Genomic DNA, 11848 nt, shown 5'->3' on the forward strand with positions numbered 1-11848 from the left:
GCCCCCCCATCCTAAAACTTCCGCAGCTGCCACTGATTGTACTTATCCTGGCCTCTACGCTTGAGCTGCAGTGTTTACAAGAATACACGAGAAGATAATACAGCGCAACAAATGGATTATAGTGTTGTGCTAACAGTCAAATGGAAATTCAAGTTGAGAGAACCAAGTAAGGAATGAACAAATGTTGATTAGATGTTGAATCCCTGTGGAGGTAAGCATCATAAAAGCATGAACAATTTCTAATACATGAAGATGAGAGTTCAGGTATTATGGAAAATTCCAATAATCAAGTAATGTACATATTTTGGAAATTTTGATTAGGGCTCACTAACCCACGCCTACCTAAATGTGCATTTGAAAGTAGAAATGTGCACGCTTCTGTAAATGCATAGATACAGGCTTAATAATGGACTTTGCTGGGAGTGCACCAAAGGTATGCTAATGGTTCAGAGTACTATAAAGTAATTCTTTTCATAACCTTAGTTTGAAATTCTTAACATTTTGAAGGCTGAGAAAACACAATGTTACGGCTTAAAATACTGTGGAGTAACACTGTAAAGTGAAAAATTGTAATGCTACTGGTCGGAAACCTATGAAAGATAGAAAGAGGATTATAGTTAAGCATTTCCCAAGACATATAGCAGTCTTGTTTATTTGTTGCTATGCCTTACATGGTTGCTACAATAATAGACCACTGACTGAATTAAAATACAGTTCTCAGGCAAGACAAGAACCACCTTTTCAATCTTAGTGTTAGTTTCAAGCAAACCAAATGAGTCTGTTTTTTTTTAAAATACACACATAAAGCTATTAAACCGCAAGAAAAGACACATTTCTTTATTTTAATTTTTTATTAGAAGCTTGCTCTAAAACTGCCACCAAATACAATTAAAAAAAATTACAACACAAAAATAGTGCTGAATCTGATTAATATACAGTGCCTTGAAAAAGTATTCATACCCTTTGAAATTTTCTACATTTTGTCATGTTAGAACCAAAAAGGTAATTGTATTCTATTGGGATTTTATGTGATAGACCAACACAAAGTGGCACATAATTGTGAAGTGGACGGAAAAATGATAAATAGTTTTGCAAATTTTTTTACAAATAAATATGTGAAAAGTGTGGCGTGCATTTGCATTCAGCCCCCATGAGTCAATACTAGGGTTGTCCCAATACCACTTTTTTAAGACTGAGTACAAGTACCGATACAGTAAACTCAAAGAATTATCACAGAACATGTCGATAAATACAAAAAATATATCTTACAACATCAAAATATATTAATAACAATAACAACAATAACAAATGTAAAAAAATCACACAACCAACCAAAAGTTACAGGCAATATAGCTAATAGAATTATTTCTTAAAAGTTAGTGGCAAATTCTTTTTGAGGAATAAAAGCATCTCTGCATGTTCAGCCATTAGCCTGTTTCTGCTATCAGTAAGGACATTAGACGCTAAGCTGAACAGTCTTTCACTTTCCACACTACTGCATGGGGCAGAAAGATATTTTTGGGCCATTTTAGCCAGAGTTGGAAATCTCACTTTATGAACTGCCCAGTACTTCAGAGGTTTCTCTGAACGAGGTACAGTGATCTCTCCCAAGTAAGCTTCCAGCTGTATAGTAGCAGCTTTTGGAGCACTGCTCTCAGATGTAGATGATCCTTCACCAGCAATTTCTGCAAATACACTGTCCAGACTGGTACCTGGCTGGTCACGATGAGGCCTTTTGGAAGCTGGTTCTTCATGCTGCTCAGATTCAATTGTCTCTTCAAAAATGTTTTGCAGTTCCAGTACTAACATTTCTTTTGCCTCCCTGGAAGTGTCAGAATTACAGAAAAAACGATCTTTATACCTAGAAGAAAAAAATAAACAACAATGAATGAATGCAGCATATTCTGTCTGTGAATTAAGAAAACAATCACATTTAATAGCAGAAAAATTAACATTACCTTGGATCGAGTAAAGTTGCGATACAGTAAAGTGGGTTTCGCTCAGTATCAGAGAAGCGCTTCTGCAAAGCAGCAAGCAAAGTGCTCTTCATTGTTTTGATACCTTGGTCCTCATCCACTTTTGCTAAAACTTTCTGTAGCACTGTTACTGCAGGAATTACATCAGAGGCAAATGCATCTGAACAACTCACTTGGCGAGTCATCTCTTCAAAGGGAGCCAAGATATTGACCATCTTCTCCATCAGATTCCACTGGTTTGCAGTAATGGTGGCAGGGAGCTCATATTCAGACACATACACTCCAAGGGCCCGTTTCTGCTCAATCAGAGACTTCAGCATGTAAAATGTGCTGTTCCAACGAGTCTGCACGTCTTGCTGGAGTCTTCTTACTGGCTGACCAAGCTGTATCTGGATGTCCTGCAGCCGAGAGTATGCCAGGTTCGAATGTTTGAAGTGGCCAATTATTCTGCGCCCGACTCCCACAGCATCTGCAATGCTGCACTGTGATAACAGTCCCTCTGAGACAGCAAGCTGCAGTGTATGTGCCACACATGAAATACTGGGAAGTCCAGCAACTTCCATACCTTTTATCATGTTTTTGGCACTGTCCCGGACCACAACATGAACAGAACTTTTGGGAATCGCCCAAGTCTGAAGCATTTCCTCAAGTATGTTTGCTATTGCTTGACCGGTGTGGGAGCCTTCAAATTTTGTAGTGTGGAGCATGACCTGATGCAAAGAGAATTCGCCATCTATCCACTGCGCCGTTAAGCTGATGAGAGACAGTGGACTCACACTACTGCTCCAGATGTCGGTGGTGAAGCTAATTGCCTTTATGTCCTTCTGCAACATGATGTTAATGTGCTTTTTAACCGTGTCGTGGATCTTTGGTAAGATGATGTCTGTTATGTAATGGCGACTGGGAATGTCATACTTTGGCTCCAACACATTAAGAAATCGCTGAAAACCCATGTTCTCAACAATTGAAAGAGGTTGATCATCCAGAATAATTAATTGGGTGAGCGCCTCTGTTATTTGTACAGCTCTGGGGTTGTCTCTTGACAGCTTTTCTCTTCTGGCAAAAGTTTGCTGCAGAGTTGGCTGCTGAGTGCTACTGCTGCTACCGATAGCGGTAAATTCTCCATGCTCACTTTTATGTTTTAATTTCAAGTGCTTTATCAGGTTACTGGTATTGTAAGAACTGATTTTTGTACCACCTCTAGATAATTTTGCAGAACAAAGTTTGCAGTCTGCAATCCGTGGGTTGTCCTCGTTAATTTTAAAATACTTCCACACAGCTGACATTCTGCTGGTGTCTCTGTGCAGTGTTCACCGAAAGGCTCTGATAATTTGCTCGACCTTGGGTGAAAAAAAAAAAAAAACAATTGAGCGCAAAGTGTCCATTGTTTAACTACTTCGCTCTATATCATGCACTCTCACCCCCTTCCTGCCCAGGCCAATTTTCAGCTATCAGCGTATTCAGCGCTGTCACACTTTGACAATTGCGCAATACGCAGTCAAGCTACACTGTACTCAAATAATTTTTTCACACAAATATAGCTTCTTTTAGTGGTATTTATTTTATTTAATCACTGCTGTTTTTTTTTTTTTTTTTTTTTTAAAATAAGCTTTTCTTTGTTTCCGTCACAAAATTTTGTAAATAAGTACTTTTTCTCCTTCACTGATGTGTGCTACTGCTAATGAGGCTGCACTGATGGGGCATTGAGGTGGCACTGATATGAATATGTAGAACTGATAGGATTGGGTGGCACTGATGAGGCAGCACTGATGGGGAGGCCCTAATATGCAGCACTGTTGGGCACTGATAGGATTACTTGGCACTGATATGCAGCACTGATGACCACTGATAGGTGGCACTGATTAAGCAGCACTGATAGGTGGCACTTACTTATGGGCACTGATAGGTGGCATGCACTGATGGATGGGCACTGATGGGTGGCACTGACTGTCTGGCACTGATAGATACCACTGAGTGATGAGCACTGATAGGTGGCACTGATTATGCAGCACTGATGAGCACTGATGGGTGGCACACACTGATGGCTGGGCACTGATAGGTAGCACGCACTAATGGGCACTGATACGTGGCATGCACTGATGGCTGTCAATGACTGAGGTGCACTGATAGATGGCATGGCACTGATGAGCAGGTGGCACTGATTATGCAGCACCGATGAGCACTGATAGGTGGCACTGATTATGCAGCACTGATAGGTGACATACTGTTGGCTGGGCAGTGGCACTGAAAGGTGGCACTGATAGGTGGCATGCACTGATAGGTGGAACGCACTAATGGGCACTGATACGTGGCACGCACTGATGGCTGACACAGACTGAGGTGCACTGATAGATGGCACTGATGAGCAGTGCACTAATAGGTGGCACTGATATGCAGCACCGATGAGCACTGATAGGTGGCACACACTGTTAGCTGGGCAGTGGCACTGAAAGGTGACACTGACTGATGGGCACTGATAGGTGGCATGCACTGATAGGTGAAACGCACTGATAGGTGGCACACACTAATGGGCACTGATATGTGGCACACACTAATGGGCACTGATAGGTGGCACGCACTAATGGCTGGCACTAATAGATGGCGCTGACTGAGCACTAATAGGTGGCACTGATGAGCACGGATAGGTGACACGCACTGATAGGTGGCACCGATTATGCAGTACTGATGAGCACTGATGAGTGGCATACACTGATGGCTGTGCGCTGATAGGTAGCACGCACTAATGGGCACTGATACGTGGCATGCACTGATGGCTGTCAATGACTGAGGTGCACTGATAGATGGCATGGCACTGATGAGCAGTGCACTAATAGGTGGCACTGATTATGCAGCACCGATGAGCACTGATAGGTGGCACTGATTATGCAGCACTGATAGGTGACACATACTGTTGGCTGGGCAGTGGCACTGAAAGGTGGCATGCACTGATAGGTAGAACGCACTAATGGGCACTGATACGTGGCACGCACTGATGGCTGGCACAGACTGAGGTGCACTGATAGATGGCACTGATGAGCAGTGCACTAATAGGTGGCACTGATATGCAGCACCGATGAGCACTGATAGGTGGCACACACTGTTAGCTGGGCAGTGGCACTGAAAGGTGGCACTGACTGATGGGCACTGATAGGTGGCATGCACTGATAGGTGAAACGCACTGATAGGTGGCACACACTAATGGGCACTGATATGTGGCATACACTAATGGGCACTGATAGGTGGCACGCACTAATGGCTGGCACTAAAAGATGGCGCTGACTGAGCACTAATAGGTGGCACTGATGAGCACGGATAGGTGATACGCACTGATAGGTGGCACGCACTGATGGGCACTGATATGTGGCAAGCACTGATAGTGGCACACACACTGATGGCTGGTATTGACTGATGGCTGGCAGTGGCACTGGCTGGATGGGCACTGATGAGCACTGATTGATGGCTGGCAGTGGCACTTATGGGCATGAGAGCATTTACTCTTTTCTATGCTGCCTCTGCGATGCCCATCTTGTTACACCTTGCACTTGGCCTCAATAAAGCAGCAGCGGACATCTTGTTACACCCAGCCTGCACTATATGGGCTGGGTGTAACAAGATGTCCACTGCTGGCAGGGTGTACCAAGATGGGCGTCGGGATTTCTAAGCAGTGAGCACTGACCAGTGACAACAGTTTAACGGCAACACGGAGCGTCACATGAACTTCCATTACTGAATGTGACTGCTCCGTTCGCCGAGCCCTGCACTCTGCACTACCTGGCCTGCTTGATTACACGGAGGACTCGCTCTCCGCTCAGCTCTCTGCTCCGCCCGCTGACTCCGCCCCCGACTCCGCCCTGACTCCACCCGCTGACTCTGCCGCTGACTCCGCCGCTGACTCCGCCCGCTGACTCCGCCGCTGACACCGCCCGCTGACTCCGCCCGCCGAGTTCCTGTCTCCCAGTACAAGGTATCGGCTAAGGCATCGGGAGCATTTGTGCGAGTACAAGTACTCGCGCAAATGCTCGGTATCGGTCCCGATACCGATACTAGTATCATATCGGGACAACCCTAGTCAATACTTTGTAGAACCACCTTTTGCTGCAATTACAGCTACAAGACTTTTTGGGTATGTCTCCACCAGCTTTGCACATCTAGAGAGTGAATTGTTTGCCCATTCCTCTTTGCAAAATAGCTCAAGCTCTCTCAGATTGGATGGAGAGCGTCTGTGAACAGCAATTTTCAAGTCTTGCCACAGATTCTCAAATGGATTTAGGTCTAGACTTTGACTAGGCCATTCTAACACATAAATATGCTTTGAGCTAAACTATTCCATTGTAGCTCTTGCTGTATGTTTAGGGTCATTGTCCTGTTAGAAGGTGAACCTCTGCCCCAGTCACAGGTCTTTTGCAGACTCTAACAGGATTTCTTCTAAGATTGCCCTGTATTTGGCTCCATCCATCTTCCCATCAACTTTGACCAGCTTCCCTGTCCTTACTGAAGAAAAGCATCCCCACAACATGATGCTGCCACTACCATGCTTCACGGAGGGGATGGTGTGTTTAGGGTGATGTGCAGTCAGTTTTCCGCCACACATAGCGTTTTGCTTTTAGGCCAAAAAGTTCCATTTTGGTATCATCTGACCAGGGCACCTTCTTCCACATGTTTCCTGTGTCCTCCACGTGGCTTCTCGCAAACTGAAAACAGGACTTCTTATGGCTTTCTTTCAACAATGGCTTTCTTCTTGCCACTCTTCCATAAAGGCCAGATTTGTGGAGTGCATGACTAATAGTTGTCCTGTGGACAGATTCTCCCTTCTGAGCTGTGGATCTCTGCAGTTCCTCTAGAGTTATCATGGGGCTACTTCTCTGATTAATGCTCTCCTTGCCCGGCCTGTCAGTCTAGGTGGATGGCTATGCCTTGGTAGGTTTGCAGTTGTGCCATACTCTTTCAATTTTCAGGTGATGGATTGAACAGTGCTCTGTGATATGTTCAAAGCTTGGGATATTTTTTTTATAACCTAACTGTCACAGACCTAGCCAGAACAGAGGCTGTTGGAGAGGACTGTATGCAAGCCTGTTGCCCACCGATTATGGGCCCTAGCATTTGGGGGAATGGTGCTCTCTGTGAGCTGTATGCCTGGGGACCCTGGGGTTGGTGTTACTTTGGATTCAGCTCCATGTCCCCCCAAAACACACAGACTCTGGAACCCGTTATATGCCATATTAGAATGATAAGACTGAATTATACTGTTGGGACACATCCTGTGAGGAGATGCTAATGTCATCATCTCCACTCACCTGTCTGATGTCAGCTATAATGGGTTTAATGTAAATAAGTTTAGTCTAGGTTCTAAAGGTATTCAACTCATTGTTGTTTGTTCTAATTAACCCTGTGTTGATGTTTATGGTAATGTGTGTTAATTGAATGAGCTGATCACATTGTCCTCTATACAATGTAGGAGACGGGACGACTCCTATTGGAGCTCATGTTAATTAGGTTAATTAGGTTATGTTTGTATTGTTAATTGTAATTAGCTCCAGCTATTGTGTTTATATTCCTGTGTGAAGCTCGGTGACCACAAGTCTGGGCGAAAGGTCATGTCTCAGCCACTTAGGCTGTATAAAGGATGAGATAATTAGCTCATGTTAATTAGGTTAGCTTTGAGTCAGCCTGGTGTATAAATGTGTGGGAGATCTCAAATAAAGGTTAGTTCTGATGTACTCCAAGACTGGTGTTGTCTAGTTCTTGGGGTTCCTATAGCCAGATCCATTGGACTCGTGTTCCAGAACTTAGGGAGCGGTATATGACGGAAGCACTCAAGCGGAGTGTGGGATGTTCCGTGACATTGGTGGCAAGCAGCGGGAAAGCTTCCTACAGTCTGGGACATCCAAACTTCCATCTGGATCCAAGGTCCAGATAGCAGGAGAGGAGAGGTACAGATACCAGCCGCCATGGATGAGGAATTCAGAAGGAGGTTGCGAGAGATGCAGATACAGCACAGAGGACCAGTATCGGAGCAGGTCCTGCTGGGATGGTGTGATTCTATTCGCTGCAAACTCTGGAAGGAAGCGCTAGCCCGTGAGCAGCGACACCAGGGAAAAGTTCTCCCCTCCATCGAGGAAAGGTACTGGTCGCAGTACGGACTGCGGGTGCGGTTTTTGGGAGAAAAACCACACAAGAAGCAGACAGCTGAATTAAGCAGGCTGGTCTGGGCAGAGATAAAGCTGGATGAGAGCTACAGAGCCCTCCGGTGGCATGTATCCCAAGCATGTCCCTGGATAGCGGATGACAGCCCAACGGAAGGCTTAAGCTACGGCGGCTTGGGACTGTTGTTTGTGAAGCTGACAGGGGACCCTAACTTTGGGAGTGATTTGGAGCGGCGGGTGGACGAAATCATGGATTTCAGAGAAGGGCTACTGAACATTTCGGAAGTGCACTGGGCACAGGAAGATTTGGAGTTTCTGGCCGTTCAGGAATGGGAGCTAGAGATCGCCTACAGACGGCTGCTAGACATTGCTCAGTGCCAGGGCTGGGCTCCCTTTGCCTGGGACTATCAGGAAATACCAGCTGAAGATCTGGTAACTGAACAGAGGGTCCAAGACCTCTGTCCCACACTTTTACCAATTCCAGAGACTGGGGATTTAATAGACGTTTCTGTAGAGGAGGAACCACCTGGCAAACCCCCAGCAGAAGTGCTGGCAACCGGACAGAGGGTCCAAGACCTCTGCCCCACACCTGCAGCAATTGTGGAGGCTCAGGCTGAGAAGATGGCAATCACTTCCCAGCAGCAGATACAGGGGGAGAAGGGAGAGGAGGTGTGTGTTGTCCCTCCCCAACAGTTGGCCAGGGTGGAGGAAGTGGGCTTTCCTCCCCAGCAAAGATCCGTGTACCTGGGAGACAGTACCATCGACATGTCGTCCCAGCAGCCAGATGAGGGAATGGAAAAGGAAGCAGCCGGCTCACCTCCCCAATGGCAGCTACACAGTTTGGGAGTGGAGGAAGCCAGCCTCCTGCCCCAACAGTTAGCCGGAGCAGAGGATGCGGAGTCCCCAGCAGAAGTGCTGGCAACAGGGCAGAGTGCTACCAACCTCTGCCCAGCACCGGCAACAACTACAGAGTTCCAGGGAGGCGGGGCAGTCGGCCTCCCTCTCCAACAGTTAGCCGGAACAGATGGTGTGGGGTTTCTAGCAGAAGGGCTGGCAACAGGGCCGAGGACTGCTGGACTCTGCCCTCAACTAACAGAGGATGGATTTCCTGTGAAGGTGGATGGGACTTCAGTCTCCACCTGTATACTCCAGGGATGCTGGGCAGTGGGCCCAGATCCCCAACAGCATGACAGAGTGAGCCCAGACACCCTGTCCTCTCTCCAGCGGCAGAAAGGATTCCAGGGAGAAAGGCCAGTCCAGGCCTCTCCCCAGCGGCAGATATGTTCTCTGAGAGAGGCAGAGGTTGGCTGGGTGAGTAATGCTTTGTTTGGAACAATTTATTTGGGGTACTGTGTGGGTACAGGCAGTAGCGGACTGGAGCTGTTTACTAACTTCGGAGTCAACCCGTCTGGGGTCTCCTCCTGTGTTAGTCTCCTGCCGAAAGGGGAGAAATGTCACAGACCTAGCCAGAACAGAGGCTGTTGGAGAGGACTGTATGCAAGCCTGTTGCCCACCGATTATGGGCCCTAGCATTTGGGGGAATGGTGCTCTCTGTGAGCTGTATGCCTGGGGACCCTGGGGTTGGTGTTACTTTGGATTCAGCTCCATGTCCCCCCAAAACACACAGACTCTGGAACCCGTTATATGCCATATTAGAATGATAAGACTGAATTATACTGTTGGGACACATCCTGTGAGGAGATGCTAATGTCATCATCTCCACTCACCTGTCTGATGTCAGCTATAATGGGTTTAATGTAAATAAGTTTAGTCTAGGTTCTAAAGGTATTCAACTCATTGTTGTTTGTTCTAATTAACCCTGTGTTGATGTTTATGGTAATGTGTGTTAATTGAATGAGCTGATCACATTGTCCTCTATACAATGTAGGAGACGGGACAACTCCTATTGGAGCTCATGTTAATTAGGTTAATTAGGTTATGTTTGTATTGTTAATTGTAATTAGCTCCAGCTATTGTGTTTATATTCCTGTGTGAAGCTCGGTGACCACAAGTCTGGGCGAAAGGTCATGTCTCAGCCACTTAGGCTGTATAAAGGATGAGATAATTAGCTCATGTTAATTAGGTTAGCTTTGAGTCAGCCTGGTGTATAAATGTGTGGGAGATCTCAAATAAAGGTTAGTTCTGATGTACTCCAAGACTGGTGTTGTCTAGTTCTTGGGGTTCCTATAGCCAGATCCATTGGACTCGTGTTCCAGAACTTAGGAAGCGGTATATGACGGAAGCACTCAAGCGGAGTGTGGGACGTTCCGTGACACTAACCCTGCTTTAAGCTTCTCCGCAACTTTATCCCTGACCTGTCTGGTGTGTTCCTTGGCCTTCATGATGCTGTTTGTTCACTAAGGTTCTCTAACAAACCCCTCTAAGGGGTTCACAGAACAGCTGTATTTATCCTGAGATTAAATTACACACAGGTGGACTCTATCTACTAATTAGATGACTTCTGAAGGCAATTGGTTCCACTAGATTTTAGTTAGGGGGTAAGTAAACAGGGCTTAATACAAATGCACGCCACACTTTTCAGATATTTATTTGTAAAAAAAATTAAAAACCATTTATCATTTTCCTTCCACTTCACAATTACAGGTATGTGCCACTTTGTGTTGGTCTATCACATGAATTCCTAATTAAATACACTTATGTTTTTGGTTGTGACATGACAAAATTTGGAAAATTTCAAGGAGTATGAATACTTTTTCAAGGCACTGTGACGGTAATGCTTATAGCAACATACACTAGACCAAAATGTAATCAAATACCAGACCAAATGTTAATAAATGAGCTTGGGCATTTTTTGTGATTGCAGTGATGAACCTGATCCTGAGGTTCACATTTTATAAACTGACAAGACACCTTGACAGGCCTCTAGTCCTTAAAAAGTGTGTGGCTACATTCTATTAACCACTAGTCGTGGTTTATAGAGGCATAGTTAAAACAAATGCACCATCATCACCAGGTGGAAAAATACCCCAGCATTGATGTAAAGTGGCAGGAAAAATGTCCTAGTATTAGTGGTCAGAGGGATGAAGAATGCCCCAAAATTGATGGTCCATGGGAGGGAAGGAAAAAAACCCCATCCGTTCACTTCTCTGGCAGAGAGTTTGGCCAGGTGGCTGCCCATTAACTTCTTTGTTTGGACATGCCCTGGAACATTGACCGCTGTTCAAATACTTGTCTCATGGGATCCAGGACAGCTGGGGGTTACACATACATATCAAGCTAAAAAAAACAGATCTTTTAAGGTTCATATTAGTTGGGCTTTTCATACAAAGCTTGATAACTGAAAGAGCCCTTGCACACTGGGGCGGTTTGCAGGCGCTATTGCGCTAATAATAGCGCCTGCAAACCGCCCCGAAAGTGCCGCTGCTGTCATCCCAGTGTGAAAGCCCCGAGGGCTTGCACACTGGAGCGATGCGCTGGCAGGGCGGTAAAAAAAGTCCTGCCAGCAGCATCTTTGGAGCGGTGAAGGAGCAGTGTGTATACCGCTCCTTTACCGCTCCTGCCCATTGAAATCAATGGGACGGCGCGGCTATACCGCCGGCATTGCGCCTCTGCAGAGGTGCTTTGCGGTGGTATTTAACCCTTTCTCGGCCGCTAGCGGGGGGTAAAACTGCCCCGCTAGCGGCCGCATACCGACGGTAAAACGCTGCTAATAATAGCGGCGTTTTACCGCCGACGCCGCCCCCCGCCCCAGTGTGCAAGGGCTCTAAG

General features: G+C 46.0%; 1 protein-coding gene across 1 annotated transcript; it reads right to left on the reverse strand.

The window, feature by feature from the left end:
* Window positions 1–575: 575 nt before the first annotated feature.
* Window positions 576–3262, reverse strand: LOC141146007 (zinc finger BED domain-containing protein 4-like). Its single transcript, XM_073632785.1, has 3 exons — window positions 1959–3262; window positions 1552–1861; window positions 576–590 (listed from the first exon to the last, which is right to left on the reverse strand). Exons 1-3 carry the CDS (start codon window positions 3260–3262, stop codon window positions 576–578), a joined length of 1629 nt encoding a protein of 542 aa, XP_073488886.1.
* Between the last annotated feature and the right edge of the window lie 8586 nt (window positions 3263–11848).

Source organism: Aquarana catesbeiana, linkage group LG05 (genome assembly GCF_042186555.1).
Source record: "Aquarana catesbeiana isolate 2022-GZ linkage group LG05, ASM4218655v1, whole genome shotgun sequence".
Classification (NCBI taxonomy): Eukaryota; Metazoa; Chordata; class Amphibia; order Anura; family Ranidae; genus Aquarana; species Aquarana catesbeiana.

Bases quoted from the DNA above. Each gene is read 5' to 3' on its own strand.
- LOC141146007 (XM_073632785.1), bottom strand. From the start codon at position 3,262: ATGTCAGCTGTGTGGAAGTATTTTAAAATTAACGAGGACAACCCACGG. The intron at 1,862-1,958 runs GTAATGTTAATT...TTTTTCTTCTAG, and splicing joins GCAACTTTACTCGATCCAAG to GTATAAAGATCGTTTTTTCT.